Here is a 14,930-nt window from a genome sequence, read left to right as displayed (position 1 = left end):
ATATTGTTAAACTGGAGTTGTGCCAAGTCTGCAAAGGCTTGAGGTAAAATGCAAAAACATCAGAAAAAAAAGATGAAGAAGGATTAAAAAAGAACGCATAAGCCAGGAAAAATAAGAGATTTGAACTCAGTATGAAATGCAGCAAATTGCTTCAGTGTAGTCAAATAGAAGAATGGGCTCAAATCCAATCAGTACAGTAAAGCATTAATGACTGTATACTTTCAGTGAGCTATAGATTAAATAAATACATAATTTTCTAATGTAAATATCTGAGTGGGGTTTCCCTTGATGCTGTGGAAAATCAAGCCCATACTAAGTATATGTTTAATAGAACTGATGGTGTCCAAGTAGCGATCACAGTTCCAGTCTGAAAAGCATCATCTCTGTGTATTTTTATACTGGTATTCACAGATGTAGGAATGTGTATTTTTGAGGGCCAGCTGGTTTTATAAAAACAGAGGCCTACGTCTGTTTTTGAAACCTCAGAATTAAGCTTTCACACATTGAAATGAGTTGTGAGTGGATGGAGGGATTATATTATGACAAGTCTAAGTACATTAATGGATGCCATGCTCGGAGTAAGATATACGGCAGTTTGGAGTAAAGACCTCAAAACAGTAACAAAGTGCTCATTTCTCATTACTCGTGTTAAAAGAAATGTTATTATAAGTCTTATTAATCCCCAGAGAGGCAACACCTCTTGTTATATTACTTCACCACCTTAAACTGGTGACTGCCTTCTCTTTCATCTTCAATTTTCTGGATTATAACACATTTGGCTCACCTGTGTATATGAATAATCATGAAAGTCAACCATTATTGTTGTACTCTGGAAAGTCAATCATAGCAGTGCCTCCAACCCTGTTTGACTTAACTACTGCACCACCATTGAAGGTATGACCAACATTGCTTGAGAGAAATGATCATGTGTCTCTTTATTCGACATTTTTTGTTTGTGAAAAGTTTGTGCCAAAGTTCTGCTACCCAACCTTTGCTGCGTAATGTTTACAGCTTGGATCAGGATCAGGTTTGGATATTGTCAAATGTAATTTATCAGAATTCTTTTCTCTCTCTGAGCGTGCCAGTCATCTGCTTCCATACAGTATGTGCTGTGTGTTGCAACAAGATATGCATTGCCCAATGGAAAAAAAAGGAAAAAGGGCATAGCCAATGTGTTGCACATGCCTGGCAAACTAACAGTCAGCAATGAACTGAAGCAAAAATAAAGCTTCAGGATCTTGCATTTAGTCTAAAATTTGGCAGTACCCACCAGATTCAGTTTTCAGGGTGGGTTCAGGTCTTAGTTTTAGGCCAGTGCAGAACCAAAGAGTGTGCAAACAAAGCAGAGTCTAAACCTGTATGCTAGCAGCTCTGTGATTCTGTACTTAGGCACAGCGATGCTTTGAGATAAATGCTAAAGTAAGCATGCCTGTTAACATGCTTATATTCAGCCGGAAAACATTCATCAAGTTCCTAATGCATCTCAGTTGAGCATGGTGGCATTCTAACATTTGCTAAATAGTATTAAACACAAAGTACAGCGTAGACTGGTGTTTTGGAAAGTATTAGAAAAATTAATCAAAAGACTTAAAACAATAAGAAAATTTACAACAACTAACATTAAAAGTGTTTTCACCCATTCAGTGGTCAAGAAGTCCTTAATCCTGTCATCTTCCAGGCTTATAATAGAGTGTGCTTTAAGGTGACTTTGTAGCTCACACCAAAACGATAGAGCAAAAACTTTAAAAAGTACTTTGACTGAAGACTATGTGTGTGCGAGGAACGTACATAACTTGTCCCAGCCCGTTCTCACTCCGTACTCGTCAAATACCTTTGCTCTGTCGATACTTTTGGTGTACGAGTGTGACGCCAAAAGCCACCTTCCGTGTGCAACCGGAATGCGCCTGAATGGCGTCCGATGAGAACACTCTTGGACAGAACTGTTGGTATCTGTTATACGCTGCCAGACGGCTGGACAGCACTTGGCGCGTCCACGTGCAATGCGCACAGGTGGTGTCCCTTGGGAGCGCGGACGGACAGAAATTGTTGCGTGCATATGAAACGCTGAAGGACAGCATCAGGTTATACTGCTGCGGATATCAACATAATAAAAGTGCGCAAGTGCACTTATAGGGAGGGCACGTGAAGAGGTAAATGGGTCTCACAAAAACATGACTTTAGTGCGGGAGTGGATGTAAGGTTTTTTTTTCTTCTTCACCTTACCATGTGACTCTTTTGTCTAAACATAACCATCTGTGCCTTTGTTACTGAATTCCAACTATCGTGATGGTGCGGCTTGGTTTCCGTGTGCTGTTGTGTAAATATTAGGACCATTCTGCGTCATGTGCAGTTATTGACATCAGGGTGATGGCATTTCGGACTGACAGAGCAGCACCATGTGACAAGTTGGGATGAAAATGTGTTGGTTGTCCTTGTGAAGGAAGGTTGCACGTACTGACAGTTTTAGGAGTCAGTAGAGAACATAAATAAGGAGGCACTTCATGTAAAATGGCATTATAAAGAAAAATGTACCAGTGTTCGATTCTATGGTTGTACAGAGAAGACAAACCCACTTTGTTGAACAAACTACAATGATGTGTGCAAAAACCTGAATGAGGGACAAACTGCAGCGCAACATGGTCCACTTATTAACATTTTCAAGCAAGATGAATTTGCATGCATATATAAAATGTCTCCATAATCAACTGCTGACAAAAGCGTTGCTTGAAACATGTTTTTCCTTACATTAAAAGAGAAAATTTTCATCGTAGAAACATATTAGCATTCAGCTCAACCTTACTTTTAACTCTTGACAATGTGCACTAATGAGATTTGCTCCAGTCTGAGGGATCATGAAGGCAAACCATATTTTCCTCAGTCAAGTGTAAGACTATAAGAATGGAAATATATATTTAGTTGTGTGTTTGCAGGACAGGATTTTTCTTCCTAAAGTGGAACCTATATACTTGCAAAAAATAATAACTTCTGTATGTGACATGAGTGCTAATAAAGGGCACTCGACAAAGTCAGCTTGCTTTCTGTCACTCCATTTCCACATTTTGCAACATGACAACTTTTTCTCTTTGTTGAATTGAAAGCACCCTGAGGCCACACACTTAGGGGCGGAAAACACAAACACAATATGGGAAGTTAATAACAAAACGCCAACCACCCTTCAAACCACACTTTTCATTAAATGTATCCACTTCTCAGTCTCGTCAGCTCATTGTGTGGATACAATATCCTCCCTTTTGTCACACACATGCAGAGCTTATTGGTGCGTGCCTTACACTTCAAATCTTTTGATAACATCAGAGAAACTACAGATGTAGCTCCGGCTTGTGGACGCCGCAGTGATTATGAATGACGCCTGCATCGTATTAGCTGAGGAAATGACAAATAGATGACTGAATTCAATATTGCAAGCATCAGGGTGGCCGTGTCCATCTCTGACCTGCAGTGTGTACAGAGAGCCCGGATCACATCCTGACCCCTGGGGTGTTTCAGTGGACGTGCGGGGGGGGGATACTGATCTGGGTTATTAACTCTCCCTTCCTCCAGTATTTTGTCCTCCCCCTCTTCCACAAATCACAGCAACTCGTAATTCTCCGTGCCTCAGCTACCTGCTCAGCTCCACCGTCCTCCTCTCACCCTTCTCTGACCCTGCTGCCAAGCCTTATCTCGCTGTCTGTGCACCTCTCCCGCAGGGATCTGAACCTCAAAACCCCTGACAGTATCTGAAGCGTCTTCATCACTCACAGTGGTGTCGCAGGGAGTGTGGAGGTGGGGGATGAAAGAAGCGAGAGGTCAACTTCCTGCGCTGGTTTTGATCATGCTTAAATGCTGTTGTCATCAGGCGCAGAGGCCACAGTGACAACAAGAGAGAATACATTACCCTAAATTTGAATTCATCAAACTTTCCAGCACTTTTCAATAAAACCGTCTTTCTTTCACATTTGTTCTCATGGATAAAGAGGCTCTAAGCTTGTCCCAACAACAAAGTTCCCTCCTCTGATGGCATTATTTGCACTCACACAATCATGGGGGCTCAAACCCCTCTACCATCCATCATGGTCAGAGATCCACAGAGATTCATCCCTGCAGCTTTGAGCTCTACTTTGCCCCAAAATCAATAACACTTTCTTAAATAAAAATGAGTTTCTCTTCACGGCCCACTGAGTTCTTCCCTGAGTACACTTAACTAAGTCTTCTCTAAAGAATTGTGTTGTTCCTGTTGACTATCCTCGCTGACAGCGTTTGGTTTCAGATAGTTTTTGATGTGGCTTTTCATGTCAGCTTAACAAGAGACATTTATTTGTGGTGTCAGTTGAGCTCGTTTAAGTTGACCATCAGTCTGACTACAGATGGTAAAATCAATCTAGTATAGTGTTGGGGCTCAATTTTATTTGGACACACAATGATCCGTGGGACTAGACACACACTGTATTGGCATTACTGAGCCACAAATGTACAATACGGTAATGCATCAGAGTAAATGAATATTCTGATATTTCACTTTGCTGCCAAGAGTTAAATGAAAAGATTGATACCACTCTCATATCTGTAGGGTAAATGGGAAGCTACCACAGCAACAATTTAGCCTTATCTTAGCATTAAACTGGAAGGACAGAGTTCCCAGGGTCATGGAAAACCTGGAAAAGTCATGGAATTAGTAAAAATCATAGGAAGTTTTGGAAAAGTCTTGGAATTTTGTGTGTGTAATGAAACCTTCCACCTATTGCAAACCTTTTAGTAATGCAACATAATGGCAAATGTATTTTCTGCAGTTGTTGACATAACATAGTACTAATATGCATTTATATGTGATGTTTGGTTTACCATCATGGAAGTTTCATCATTTTCCCCTACTTTCTGTCTCTCTCTTTATGTATGCCAGCTGGCTGATTTTATTTGAATAGCGATCTAATCTGATATGTTTGAAAAATGCTGATGGCTCTTTAAAAAGTCATGAAAAAGTCTTGAAATTTTGCCCATAAATATGCATGGGAACCCTGAAAAAAGAAGAAAAAGCCAGCAAATGAGCCCCTACCAAAAGAAAGCAAAGTTTGCCCACCAGCACCTGACACTTTTGTATGGATTTAAACCTGAGATATAACGTTTTAATCAGTGAACTTCTGTTAGCTTTGGAGTTTGGCTGGCTGTCTTTCCCTTTTTGTCATTGTAATGTTAAGTTAAGCTAACTGTCCTGGCTCAGATATGACATTTACCCTACAGACTTTTGGAGTGGTATTTTTCTTCTCATCTTAATCTTACATATTATATGCCAGATGGATTTTGTTATTGACAACGCCAAAAAATCCATTTTCAGTCCATGTGCTGTGCACTAACCAGCTGCTGACCAGGGCTTCTGCCATACAGATATGAGCATGTTTTAGTTTTTCATCTAACTCTCTGCAAGAAAGTGAATCCACATATTTCTCAAAATGTCAAATTACTTCTTTGAGGGCTCAATGTAAAGCTTTGATACAAAAACTTAACCATTTTTTTTTTCAAATTTGCTGGAAAAGAAGATTTTTTTTCCAGCATGTTTAAATAACTGATGTGCAATTTAAAGTCTCCCACAAATATCAGTCTCAAAATGCTAAAACTCATAATTTGGACAGACTACAAATGAAAAGAAGTTGAAAAAGACTGTTTCCATAAGGGAAATGAAAAAGGACAGGGCCAGGAATATTCTAGTCTTTCACTGTGGATCCAGATCCCACCGCTCCAGGCTATTGAACACATTTACGTCCTTTCATTAGGGCCCAGACTGTGGGAGAGAGAGCGGGTGTCAGTTAAAGAGAGGGCCTCCACCCTTCTTTTGACCCTCTGAGCAACTCATCTTCTAATTTGTTTATTTCTTCTCTGACAATCCCCTCTTGGTCAGCTCTTCTCCAAACACGCATATCTAGCTGCGATCTGTAATGGATGACTGTATGACCGGACTACAAGACTGACTCATCGTAAACTCGGCAACTATGGAAACTGCTTCTGCCCCTAAGATCTTCCATAGAGACTGCGTTTTCTTTGGTCATTGAAGCACAGGTCAGCTGTTTGACCCTGAGAGGATACTATCTCCGTCCTGGAAAATGCTGGGCAGATGTCAGTTTCTTTCTTTACAGCGCTCACAGATGTCACTCCTCTATTTTGCAGAGCAAGGTTGCAAACATGCCACATGCCTGATATCTGTTTTGCTGTGGATTCAAAGTTGTGAATGCAGCATTGAAGCTACTTTGTAAGAGCTTGTAACAAATAGGACGGACCAAAAAAGGGACAGCACGGACAAGGTTTTTAATCAGGAAGTCCTGTCTCCAGGAAACACAGGCGCATCTTAAGAAACACAACGTGACAACCTTCTCTCGTTGTTGTCAAGTGCTCACTCTCTTCCAGTCTTTTCGCTCTCACCCACACACTATTGATTAAGTGTAGAGACCTCAGGAGGACATTACGACCGTCAGTAAAGAGCTGGAGAGAAGTGATGAAATACCAGGGGAGATGAAAGAGGGTGTAATAAAAAAAAAGAAAGTGAAAAGAACTGAGAGTGCAGGTAAAGAATGAGAACTGGTTCAGGGAAGCAAAAAGTTTGACCTCACCAGTTTGATACAGTTGACCAACAGAAATATCTATGAATACAACTTTTAATTTGCAAAAGAAATAATTTTTTATCCCTATTTTCAAAAGTAAAGCCTTAAAGTCCAAGTGAAATAGGAATTAGAGAATATTTAGCCTCTGTTCTGTGACATATTTCCACAGATACCATTTAAATAAACTGTAGCCCATGGCCTGTGACCATGGCAATTTGGGGAAACAAAGACACGCTGACATTGCATGCCGTTGCTAGTTAGCTAACTTAATCATAGCTTTATATTGCTAAAAGTTGCAGATTAATTGATGGATGAATTAATGATATTATGGCTAAAATTGGCTGGTACTGGGTATTTTTGAATTGTTTTGGCATATATTGTTAAATAGGAGCAGAAAATGACCAATAATATGATCTAAAATTGTTAAAAAGGAATTCAACTTTATTTAAACTTTAAAGGAAGGACAAACTAGAAATCACAGACTTACCGTCATGGCCAGGAGTTTACCGTAGGTGAGGTGTGCAGGAATGTGGTCCGGCTTGGCTCGCAGGGACTCTCTGTACCAGTGTTCAGCATCAGTCAGCTTGTTTAGTCTTATGTAGGCCTCTCCTGTGGGAGCAAAAGTGAGGGTCGAGTCAGGGGTCAAGCTGCCAGAGGTTAAGTCATCACACATTTTCCAATTGTTCAGCTGAGGGTTTCCATGACAGACAAGACAGTGAGAGTAGACCTCATTCCAGAGGGGTACGTCATGTTGTTTAGAAATCATGTGTTTACTTGAATGATTCTGGCACTAAACTTTGACATGGCAAATGTTAACCCTTGTTTTAGAGTGCTGTATTCAAACTGCAGAAACATTTCATAGCCTACTTTTGATGTCTTGATACACAGTCAGTAAATTCATTTTTTCAAAACTGCAAAAGGCAGAGTTCACTGTTTGGCTTAAAAAAACTATACAACACTACTGAGTTTATAACACACTCTCTCACTCTCCCTGATCTGTCAGACATCATCTGATACCTCCCCCACCACACGATCTGACCCTCCGTCTGCTAACACCTGAAAAAACAATAACCTCCCTTTCATAGCCATCCAACAACACGTGTAATATTGCAGGAATCTGACAACATTGGCTGGTAATTGGACACAACACAGTTAAAATCAACATTACAACATATTTAAGAAAAGAAATGGAAAGTATCCCAGTTGTTAAACTTTCACAAAAACGTGAGCAGACGATTTGTTTAGACTGGAGTAAAGTGACACTTTAATTCTGAGAGGATTAGGACTAATCACCTCCCTGATAGGAAACTGCGATAAGCAACAGGTGTCGCACAACTAATCACAACACTGGGACATTTTTAATGATTTGAAAACACACTTTCTCCTTTTATTGTGAATGAGAGATAATGCTGTGTTGTAATACCTCTAAAACACAGGCATGAAAAACAAATCAAGTTTAATACTTGACTTCCTTTTATTGTGAAAATATTAACGCTCCAGGCTTAAGATTCCCCACCCCCCGAGATGTAGAGTGATACACGAGAATATATTTTCAAGATGAAGTCCATCAGGGCAGCCTTGTGTTTCAGATTTAAGTGTTGGAAATCCATTATGCTGTAGCCACATAATGCACCTGTCAACAGCTAACGTCAAAGAGAGCAAAGCATGGATTAGAGGGTGTCGCAAATTCAGATATTTTAAAAAGATTCCTTTGTTCCCATGGCCTGCTTGTAATATTTTTTAATACCGAACTAAGATTTTTTTACTATATGACAAATGCAATAATAACTTTATTTCAAGAAATTACAACAGCGTTTAACAGACAGGATTATCTGGATTTCAAAGATTTACCACCAACACTATGCCTTGAATTACTTTGAAAAAAAAAAAGGTCTGTTTTGACATCGCCGTTTTATTAGTTGACGGATTTAAAAGCGGCCCAAATACTTGTCTCACCCTCCTGGCAGCAGACCTCTGTATGAGATTAGCACAAACATCAACGTGCAATTAGAAGTGACATCAAATCCAAGGAGCTGAAAAGCAGCTCCTCGGAGTGGAACATTCCTCGGCCCACCAGAGAGTGCTGGAGCGAGACCAGCAGGGCGCAGATTACCACCCAGGTCTGCCTCTGATGAAAGCTTCTCCTCCTTGGCGTCTGACAAACAGCATGAGAGCAGCACAGTGAGCGAAAAAGCTGGAGATAGATATGAGCAGGTGTGCCAAATGTGCAAATCAGTTCAGCGAGGAAACATTCGCTAAGCTGCAGAAATCGCAGATCTCTGGCTCAGTGCCTCCATTACAGACGCGCTGCTGCTCCTTAATGGTGACCGAAGCTTTCGTCAACATTTTGACATAATCTCAGTAGCTCTGTCAAATTGCATTTTGCCAGCACATAAGTGAACCTGTGGCACTACCAAGTCTGGAATACAGAAGGCCATGGTTTCTCCTGTGTGTGTGTGTGTGTGTAAGTAGCAGCATGTGTGTGAGAAAGAGAAAGCAGGATGGAGACGGAGGGGAAAAAAAAAACAAAGCAAAAGCAGCTATAATGAGGCTGAAAGCAGCTGTTCTACAGCTGCAATCTAACAAGCTGGCTTGTTCTTGTAGTGAAAAGCAAATTAACTCTGTTTAACATGATATTGTAAAGCTTACTACTGTCTCGAAATGCTGTTCAACGGCATTTATTCTTGTTAGATTTCTCAAAAAAAGGATTTCACTGATATAAATAGTTGTTTGCTTGATGATGATCTGTCACTGATTTTACACATTTTTTGAAAAGTACTTCAAGTACTTAAAACTTTTTGCAGCATATCTTAGCCCTGGCTTAACCTAACAAAAGGCTACAGAAAGCTAGAGTGACCTTAACCCAGTTTCCATCTTCATATCTCATAAGCTAGAGCTTATGTTAAGCCCCAGGTTTAAGATTCACAACCTGGGGTTAAGATCTTGTGAATTCTCAGCACGAGTGGTATGACTAATGTCTGATTTCCTCTTTTCTACACAGGAAAATATTTCATCATCATTGAAAAGAAATGTACACCACAAAAAACAATCATTCTAGTGGTTTTATTATAACTTAAACTTATATAAGTAAGTTTTTGGGGCAAATTCTCAAAAGGTTTTGGATATCCAAGCCCCACAATGACTATTAGTCATAAACTGTACAAAATAATGGACAAAGCTATTACGACATCATCCGTTGGTTGACTGCCATTTTGAAACTTTGCAAAAATGCAGCTATTAATTCCTATGAATTTCCTTACGTGGGCTATACGCCGAGTGTACATCCGTGACTATGTGCAGTAGTGTTTCTTGAATAGTAGTAGTAATAGTAGTTCTGCTTGAATCATAGACTTTACATTGTGATGACATCACATATTTTTAAAACGCTCTGTATGGACCCTGGATACTTTTACAAAAATTAAACCATCATAGCTCATAAATTCAAACTAGAAAAAATTATAATTGACCTTGTTTGCAGTTTGAGGTGCCCTGCTACCAGTTTTACAGAAAAATGCTTTTTGGACTGCAGGGGAGTTTTTTGCTGCAATACTGTGTGTGGCCACTGGGGAAAAAATGCTGCAAGGCTGAGCAGCTTTCCTGGAGGCCTGTATATTAGCTGTAAAGTTGCCCATTTGAACATAGGGGTCTATTAAGATTGACTTGCTTCTGAAGCCAGCCTTAAGTGGCTATTAGAGGGACTGCAGTTTTTGGCACGTCAGTGTTGGCTTCATTTTTCAGCCTTGGAAGTTGTCGCTTTATGTTGGTGAACTCTGACTTTCCATCATTCAAAGCTGCAAGTGTAAAACAGCTAATAGGGCTGAAAGTTTGGTTTAGTTACTTCACACTTCCTGTCCAGAAGAAACAAAAAAGGTCATAAGTTTTAATAGATGCAGCACAACAAAGTAAAATAGAAATGCATGATGTACAGTAACCATTTTCTCCAAAATACCTAAATAAAACATGTCCCGTCAGTTCCACTGTCTGTTATTTTTTCTTTAAACAACAGATTTCATGCTTGTGGTCTCGAAAGGAAAGCAGCTCTTACCCATCATGTTGTAGAGGCTCTGTGGTGCAAATTGTCTTGGCATTTTCTTTATTGCTTCTTTAAACACTGTGAGGGCCTCCTGTGAATGAAACAAACAAAAAAAAAGAAGGTGGGGGATGTTTGCATTAGCCAGCAGAGAGACCCCACCAGAGAGGCTGGTGCTGTGGTAACTAGTCATTCCTCCCCTGCAGCCGGGGCCCTGACACTGTGAATACACAGCGTGGAATTGGGGGTCGCTGGGAGGCTGGTTCATACAGAATCGAGCAGAAAGGGTCTATCCTCGGTGTCACGGCTGTTAAGACGACTAGAGCGGAGTCACATATTGACTCTGGTATGTATAGAGAGCAGGTCCAGCGATTCACCTCAAGGTCGGTCAGAATTTAAATGGTAGAAGGAGCTGGAACCTCTTTATTACTGAAGCAAATGTTGCGGTGAGAGGTTGCAGGATATGGGACTGCACTATTTCTCCAGCATGGCAACAATTTATAAAAGCCCTTATTGAATCTGCAGTGCTGTCGCTTCAATCCTGATTGAATCAGCAGCATTGGTGCTTATGTACATTATAAATGTGCAGCATTTGAAAACCAGTTACTTTAGCCAGCACTGTAGGTCTTTAGGGGCGTGAAGAGAGTGAATTTGTTAGAAACAGCCTGAGGATTATCTGCACAAAACACAGCGTCCCCTATGACACAAGCAATTCTGGAACATGTCCATATAAAGCTGAACATTTTCTCAGTGTCCCAAAAGCTCCTTAGGCAACTGCCTGCATCTTATCTCAATTCACTATGGTTTTACATTTTCTAGCATGTACTATAAGTAAAGGAACACTCTGAGTGTTCGACACATCATGTTTGCAGGAATGTTTCAAATATAAGCCAAAATAGATTTGTGCATGTGAACCACAGTACATGGTGTCAAAATATTTTATATTTCATATTTTGAGGGGCCAAAAAATACATTATAAAAAGATAAACTACAGGACTTTGAAGGAATATTATCTCCACTTAATGCAATTATTTTATATTGTGGTGTGTTATGGGGCCTTTAACTGACAATAATACTAAAAATAAATATCTAACTCAACCATTTGAAACCTGGAGCAACATAATTTTTTCCTTTTGCTGCTTTCAGATTCCTTTCACAAGTATTGTCACCTTTGAACCCCCCAGAAAGGGTATTTATAGGTATTTATATCAACAACATGGAAAAATAGGCAATGAGGAACTCGTTAACAAAATGTTCCAAAAACTTGTATGAAATGACTAGATTTAAAAAAATATTTCCAAAAAGATAGGGAAAAATGTCTACGGGGAAAAAAGACAAAAAGGAAAAGCTATATGTATAATTATCATAATTACATATTTAAATTTTTATGGACTTTTTCTATTTGTTTTCTTTCTTTTTCCTTTTTTTGGCCAGCATTTCTTTTTCTTCTTTAGTTTTATAAACCTTCAGGTAATTTTCTTTTGCTTTTTACTAATTTCTTGTAAATGGATAATTTCATCTTTCATTGCGAATTGCCTTCTTCCCATGATTTTGAAAGATATCTAGCCAATTTGCTTCAAGTTTCAAATGGTTAAAGAAATTATTGTAACACAGCGAATAGCTAAATCCAATATTTAAACTTCTCTATTGTAAAGATAAAGTGATCATTGTCCTATCATCAGTGTTAAGCCTGCCCTGGTGCTCAGCACACTGAAATACACGACATATAAATGCATCACTGAGGATTTTTATAAGCGAAATCTATAATATTGTTCTGCAGTTTGAGTATTTACCTCCTGGTGTCCCTGCTCATGGAGCAGCTTGCCCAGGTTGTACAAGCAGCTGGTGACTGAGCTCTTGTGTGCATGGGGGTCCTTCAGGTTCTCGTCTGGGATGTCAGCACAGGTCAGGAAGGTGCGCTTGGACTCGTCTAGGCGACCCTGATTCATCAGGATGATGCCTGTGTTCAAATAGGCCGCTGTTGGGATAACAAAACATGAAAAAAATAGTGTTAACTCTGGCTCTCTAAGACAGTCAAAAAATATATGTAAACATGCACAAGTGTCTCTCAAATCCAAAAACTAGGTGTTAAAACTCAAATTTGTGATGCTATAGGGTATAAAGTCTGGAGGTGGTCCATAGACGGTAAATGGTGAAAGATGTTACAGATTACACTGAGAGCAGACAGGGGAATGTCAGTGGGTACATTTTCAGTTTCACAGCTGAGAACACTAAAATAAAATAAACCTAATTTGGGTATATAAAAGAAAACTCTATGATGTGGCTCCAGACTCCTGTTCAAATTGAACTTTCCAAAGGCATGGAAATAACATGGGATTTTTTCAGTTAGGTGACCTTCTCCTTTAAGTTTGGCTTGCCTAAGCCATTTCCTTTAGCTGACTGGTAATGTCCTAACATACCTATGTAGATGAATGGTGCGGCCACTGTAATCTGACTCTACTCATCTTTGCTCTGCTGATAAGTTAATGCTTATGTTTATTAATGCAGCTTCCTCCACCACCCCAACCACCAAATGTGGTTAGTTTTTGAGTTAAGGTGTTCCTTTAGGGGGTATAAGTTATCTTCACAAAATCCTTGTTGCCGCTTGGATTCATTTAGAGCTCCATCAAAGAGAAGAGCCTTTCACGCCAAATCTATGTGTATAACCAATTTCGCGATATGATAAATTCCTTCACAATAGTGTCTCCTATAACCCTTTATCATCGACATGGAACAGGATTTGTGCACCAAATTTTGAATCATTCAGAGCATTTTTTACCAAATATAAATTGGTTAAGAACCTGAAAAGCTGGTTCCCAGCAGGAATAATAGTAATAATAAGAATAATACGATTTTTTAATTATAATTATAATAACTATAATTATTTTAAAAAACAAAACAGTTTGCTTGACCTGAGGTGTGTGAAATATGACGACAATAGTGGGTGGTTGTAAAGAAAGGATGCAGATGTCAAACAAAAAATTGTTCAGTTATCATAAATAGATGTTCCATGCTCATTTACAAAAGCTTGCAGGTAATCAGTGCAATTCAGCATCTTGCTTTTATTGTTTAATTCTGTTGGGCATTGCTGGTCTGCTGCTGCGGGCTGGTTCTCTTTATCAAACCAAGGTTTAAAGAATCCTGAGCTGAACCGGTTCAAGAACCAGAGCTAATTTGATGGAAAAGTGATTTCCAAAGTGTTCAAACCTCACAGATCAATGGCGCTGAAAAGATGAGTAATGACCATTTCTATACGAATTAAACCTTTGAGGGGGATCAACAAACCCCTGTTGATCTTATTAATGCTTTTCTGTATATTTGACCTTTGCATGTTTCCTGTGGGACACTTTGGATGCTTGTTAAACTTTTCCTTGAGCAGTCCAAGACAACATCTAATAATCGATATTCGGCTGGAGTGTAATTAGTCTCTGTAGACCTGCCTCTCTAAACAACTCCCTATCAAGTCTGTCTGTTGGAATAAATTAACTAGTTACAACAGATCAATCTGGAAGGCTCTGCTATAGGGTGTTGATATGTAATCATGTTAAAGGGGGGCGTTTGAGAATCAAACTGTTGTTTTTCTCAACAAACAAGCTATCTCCTTCTGTCCTTGAAATGTGTTATCTTAAAAGCTCACATTATTTTGTTCCACATCCTTACACCTCACAGTCTTATCTGTGCCACATGGTGTTGCATCAGATTGTCAAACTATAGGATTTTCTTTCAAGTGCATGGATCTACACTGAAAGCGCAACAGATAACAAAAGCCACAGCTAGACAAAAGAAATTTTTTTTCTTTTTCATCAGCCTTCTAAATTGATTTTCTGTATGCACTTTATCACAAATCAGCATATCTCTACATATTACATCAAACATGCTACAGTTTGCTCTAGTTTGCTCCCAGTTCGGCAGTGAGTAATGGTTCAACCTTGAAAAACGCTTTAAACTGTCACATTGTAATTCTGCCATCAACATGTCTGCTGCTTGAGGTAATTAATTAACCTTGTTATCGGTTATAACAGATTGGATAATTGCACGCTAAATGGGAATTTTCTAGCCTAACCGCGATCTTGATTAGGTCGATAATTAATCCGAGGGAAGAAAGGAAGAGACGTTTAAGATTCTCTGTTTATCTGTCAGTGACTGATGCCTGGAACAATGGGGAGCTAATTTATTGCATGATCAGGTAAGATTGTGAGCGATTCGTTCTAATCAACCCGCAGAAGACGACAGAGTATAAAAAAAAAAAAAAAAATTCTGGAAAAAGCAGGAAAATTGTGGGGAATTCTCATTTTGGAATGATGAAGAAGACA

General features: G+C 39.4%; 1 protein-coding gene across 1 annotated transcript in view; it reads right to left on the bottom strand.

The window, feature by feature from the left end:
• The window catches only part of tmtc2b (transmembrane O-mannosyltransferase targeting cadherins 2b), a 117,036-nt gene that overhangs the window by 18,183 nt on the left and 83,923 nt on the right, over window positions 1–14,930 (bottom strand). Inside the window, exons 6-8 of the mRNA XM_042495971.2 lie at window positions 12,411–12,595; window positions 10,633–10,711; window positions 7,075–7,196 (exon numbers count right to left, since the gene is read on the bottom strand). Coding sequence (XP_042351905.1) covers window positions 7,075–7,196; window positions 10,633–10,711; window positions 12,411–12,595 — 386 coding nt within the window. The remainder of the gene's footprint in view (window positions 1–7,074; window positions 7,197–10,632; window positions 10,712–12,410; window positions 12,596–14,930) is intronic.

The sequence above is a fragment of the Plectropomus leopardus genome, chromosome 7, assembly GCF_026936395.1.
Source record: "Plectropomus leopardus strain MGB_pleo_1.0 chromosome 7, ASM2693639v1, whole genome shotgun sequence".
NCBI classification, from domain to species: domain Eukaryota; kingdom Metazoa; phylum Chordata; class Actinopteri; order Perciformes; family Serranidae; genus Plectropomus; species Plectropomus leopardus.
This window is presented reverse-complemented; position numbering and strand designations above follow the sequence as displayed.